The following is a 4,807-nucleotide window of genomic DNA, read 5'->3' on the forward strand; positions in this document are numbered from 1 at the left end:
ATACTCAGCGCGGGGGAATCCTCTCACTTTCCAAACGGCAGGCCACCAATCAGAAACAAAATCAGGAGGGAGAGGGATGGAGGAACAGGCAGTAGAAAGAGAACAAGGGGATATTGAGTGATTTCAGGTTAGGAAGGGGGAAAAGAAATACCACTCTGAGAAAAGTGGTAAGGTATTCTTCCGAGTATAGGTCCCCCACTGTCTATTAAGTCGACTCTTAGCAAACTCCATTTGGGCTACTCATAATTCCCACCTACAAGGCATTAGGGCAGATAAAGATGGCACGATCTTTGCCTTCTGATCCCTTAATAATTATTGCAGTGAAGCCTCCTTGCCCATGCAGAGATGGCCGGGACAGGGTGAAAGAAGGTAGCTGGGGCAGGTTGGCTCAGAGCCCCCTGGGATGGGGGATGAAGGAGGTGAATTTGGCACATTGAACCCCTTCTTGTCGTAAGTGCTTTGAGGTCCTTCTCTCGAATCCAGTTGGCACCATCCCTCAGGCCAGCAGAGGAGGGGTTGAGCTTGTCTCCCCCTCCCCAATTTCTACGGATTTGTCTGAAGGAGGTGAGTGGGGTTCTCCCCGGCTGGTGGAAATTGGGGGATCCAAAAGATTAGGAGTTAAATGAAGGGAAGTTTTTTTTTTTTTTTTCTCTCTTTTGTTTTTTCTTACAAAAGATTCTAAGAAAACTTGGGGGTGGGAGGGGTGAGGAAGGGAGACCCAGTTGAGCTAAGTGTCCACAGACTTTTTTTCAATGCCTCTTAGGGGCCTCCTCAAAGAGAGATGGTCCCATTTCCTCCCCTCTATCTGAGGTTCCCTCCCCCCAGAGCGGCTCAGTTCCAAGGAAGTTTGGCACTTTTTTTTAATTAATGGGAAACAGAGGAAAGGAGAGGGTTGAGAGTTGAGGAAAAAGACAGACATAGACAAAGATAGAGACAGGACAGGTAACAATGGGAACCACGGGGAGAGAAAGTGAAAGACTTAGGGAACCAGAGCAGGAGGAAAATGCTGGGTGGGATGGGTGTTGGGGGCTGGAGGGCAAATAGGGAAGAACAAGGAAACAATTCAATGCAGCAAACACTTACTAAGCACCGGGTGGGTGCTGAAGAGCAGGGTGCAGGGAGGCCACTCAGAGTCTCTCAGATCTGATTGGCTAACAGGGAAGGTGGGGGAGGGGAAAGGTGATGGGTTTTTCAATGATTCCCCATCGTTGACCCCACATCTGCGTCCCCTCTAGACAAACTGCAGCACAAAAGATTGAGGTCAGATTGCAGAAGGGACTTTCCAGGGATGGGGAAGACAGTGGAGTGGTAAAATGGAGAAAGATGTGTGGCTCTCCACTCACCAACACAGTGAGTGAACTAGCTGACTGAGCTAGCAAACTACCTTTCAGATAGCCCTGGCTGGTGGGGTAGGGGGTCCCCGAAAAATGTGAACAGGGAGGGGGCTGTCACACAGATACCCCAAGGGAACACTTTTCAGGAGGCCCAGCCTCCAGAGATGTGTCTGTGTGAGAGGAGTACTGGATCCCACTGACTGGGACCCAGAAATAGGTCTACAGAAAGCATCTAACAAACTAGAAGGGCAGCTGAGGATGCAAATGATATGCAAATGAGTGCTTTCAAATCCCACCTCCCCACTCCCAGACCTTACTTCACCTCTTCCTGGCTCCTTCCCCTGCTTATGGGGGCCTGGGGAGTTGTAGGGGGGGATATTCCAGCTCGATACTGCAGTCTCCACATGTGGGTGGAGATGCTGTGAAATACTGTAAGGTCTTTTGAGAGGTGGAGGGGAGCAGTGGCCGTAGGACCACCTCCACCTCCTACCCCAAGAGCCCCCAACTGCAGAAGATATGTACAAGGTTACATCAAGAATTGTTTTGGCACTCAAATCTCCATCCGGGTTTAGTCTGGAGATTAGGGGTGACGGCAGCAGCGATGGGAGGTGAAGGATGAGGAAATGGGGCCTGCCCCCTACCCTGGAGATGAAGAGGGCATGGAAAAAGTCACCCTAGTGCCCAAGCTACAGCCTCCCATCAGGGCTGTGGTGGGAAATTCAGTGCAAGGTACCTTGAAGGCTATTGCTTTCTAGGGATTTTCACATTTTGATTTGGGGGTGGCTCTCTAGCAAGGGGCAGGGGCCTTCCAGGCTTTAGGGGTAGGAATTGTCTCTGGCTTTTCTCCTCTCCTTTTTTGGGAGAGAGACGAGGAGGCCGGATTCCCCCAAAGCCATGGAGAAGAGAAGGGTCTGGAAGACCTGTGAGGGGGACAACTGGGGGAGAGGGTGGGCAGGGGGTGCCCCTCCCCCAGAGATGCTGATGATGGAACCAGGGCACCAGGGTCCCTGCTTTGGGCTGGAGGAAGTGGAGGTGGTCTCCATGAGGGAGGGGGAGATGGATGGGGTAGAGATGGGTCTCAGCTCTCCTAAGTCCATAGGGTTGTCAGGCCCTGAAATCTCAGCCTGCCAACAAGGCCTTAGAGCTGACCACAGCCGCAGTGCCCAGGGAGCCACTCTCAAACCAACTCTCAGGGCTGCCTGGCTTGGCAGACTTCATCAGAACATTCTAGATCCTCAGAGCCTATGGTGAGAGCACCAAAACATTCCGATCCATCAGAGACCACCAAAGTACTCCAGTTTGCCGGAAACCACGAGTCAATCTAATGCATTAGACCACACAAAGCCTTCCAGCTCAAGGGACCCTACCATGGCTCATTGCATTCTCCTGGGCCACCGTGGCCTGACAGAGCCACCATACATTTGGCTCACCAGACTTAATGAAACAAAGCCACGCAGACACAAGCATGCACACGAAAGGCGGGGGTGGGAAAGAGGGTCTTTAACAGTTTTCACCAGCTCCATCTCCCACCCCTCCCTGCCAGGTGAGTTCTGACTTGGTGTGTTTGGATGGAGGTGACCCCGAAAATAGTGGGTCTTTTTCCTTATAGTCCTCCAGATTAGATCCAAGTCCCACGCCTTATTCTTCTTCTAGGAAGACCCTCAGGCCAAAACCCACCACGGAGGGGTGTGGGTAGAGAAGGAGGATCAGTGACTGGCCATGGCCTGATACAGGAAGTACATGCTTCATCCCGATGATGTCACAGGAAGTAACCTAGAGACACCACAGTAAGTGCATGCCCCTATGACATCTTGGAAGTAACCTTCAAGGAAGGCTCATTGAGACATCACAGGAAGTACCTGTCTCTCCTATCATCACAGGAAGTAACCTCTGGGGAACTACTTCCTGGGACATCATACAAAGTGCCAGAAGCACCCCAGGAAAGTACTTGACTCAGTGACATCACAACAAAGACCTCATACCCATTATTCTAGGAAAAGCCACAGGAGATGCCACAGGAGGTTGTTCCAGCCTCTTGCCAGTGCCAGTCTTGCCCACGAGACTGGCCCAATCCCAGAGCCGGCCTTATTCCCAGCAGCACCGCACCCCTCCCCCACCCCCCCATACAACCTGACAACAAAAGAGTTGAAAAGTCCCACCTAGGAGGGGCAACTCCAGCAGGGAGGGAGAGTAGCTGAGAAAATCTAGAACTCTGGGGTCCTTGCTCCAAATACCCCATTTCAACTCACACTCCTCTGCTACCTCTGCTTCCATCATGTCCCTCAGATCCGGAGCTGAAAGCAGGAGAGGCAGGTGTTGTTTTGGGGAGGCCCCTCATTCTAGGTGACCCAGAGGCTCCTCCCCTCCTCCCATATGGAAACAAAAAGTTTATAAAGGGGGGAGGGGAAATCCTTATCAAAGGAGGGGAAAAAAAGGAGGGAAAGAAAAGAGAAAATAACGCTTTGTTTTCTATTAAAATCAACAAAATGCAATATATACAGATATCACACAGACCTGGGCCCTGGGAGAGGAGGGTCAGGCCCAGTCAAGCATAGGGAGGAAGGAAAGAAGGGGTCAGTTCAGGGCTGGGGAGGGAGCTTCTTGGCCTCATCCCCAGCCATCACTCAATCCTGCCTATGACTACCAGAAAAGGGGTGGGGGGAGTGCAGTCAGGCCTACCCCAGCCCCATCCCAAGAGGAGCAGGACTATACCGAGCTGAGGTCAGGAGTTGGGAAGGGGGAGGAGGAGAAGGAAGAGGAGGAGGAGGAGGGGCAGGGAGCCAGGTGGGAGCACACACCGCAGGCCTCATCCCACTTTCTGGGGGTTTGAGGCCCTCACTCCCTGCTCGTAGGTGACCCGCTGGCTGATGAGGTATTGAGCGGCTTGCGTGGCCGCGGGGCTGCCCGTGATGGTGACCCGCCGGTTCCGCGTGCCTGGCAGGAACTCGCCCTTCTTGGAGATCTGGATGCGGGCGCCTGTCAGCTCCTGGTACTCCACCAACGTCTTGCCCCCCTTGCCCAGGATGGCTCCCACCAGGTTCTCAGGCACCGCAATCTCCACCAGCTCCTTGGCACTCTCGGCGGCTAACTTCTCCGCCGTCAGGAAGCCCCCAGCCGCCCCCGCTGCGGCCGCAGCGGCCACCAGCGGGCCGCCCCCTCCACCGGCCCCACCGCCCGCCCCGGCCCCGAGGTAGCCGTTGGCGGCCGCGGCCAAAGCGAAGGACCCCAGGGCTCCCGGCGGCGGCGGTGGAGGCGGAGCAGCCCCTCCGGCTGGCCCGGCCCCTGCTTCACCGGCGTAGGACGCCAGGAGGTTGGCGGCCGCGGCGGCGGCAGGGTTGGCACCGGCGGCCACGGCGGCCAGGACCCCCGGAGGCTGCGGCCGAGTTGAGCCCCAGGCCGAGGGAGTTGGTGTTGTAGCCGTAACTGGCCAGCGTGTTGAGTGCCGTGCTGATGGCCAGCAGGTCGGTGCCCGA

The 4,807-nt window shown here is 54.9% G+C and overlaps 1 protein-coding gene across 1 annotated transcript in view; it reads right to left on the bottom strand.

Moving 5' to 3' along the window:
- Nucleotides 1-649: 649 nt before the first annotated feature.
- NOVA2 (neuro-oncological ventral antigen 2) overlaps nt 650-4,807 on the bottom strand; it is a 29,635-nt gene continuing 25,477 nt past the window's right edge. The window contains 2 exon segments of the mRNA XM_010852707.1: nt 650-4,701; nt 4,703-4,807. Coding sequence (XP_010851009.1) covers nt 4,141-4,701; nt 4,703-4,807 — 666 coding nt within the window. The 3' untranslated portion in view covers nt 650-4,140.

The sequence above is a fragment of the Bison bison genome, unplaced genomic scaffold (assembly GCF_000754665.1).
Source record: "Bison bison bison isolate TAMUID 2011002044 unplaced genomic scaffold, Bison_UMD1.0 scf7180017864313, whole genome shotgun sequence".
NCBI lineage: Eukaryota > Metazoa > Chordata > Mammalia > Artiodactyla > Bovidae > Bison > Bison bison.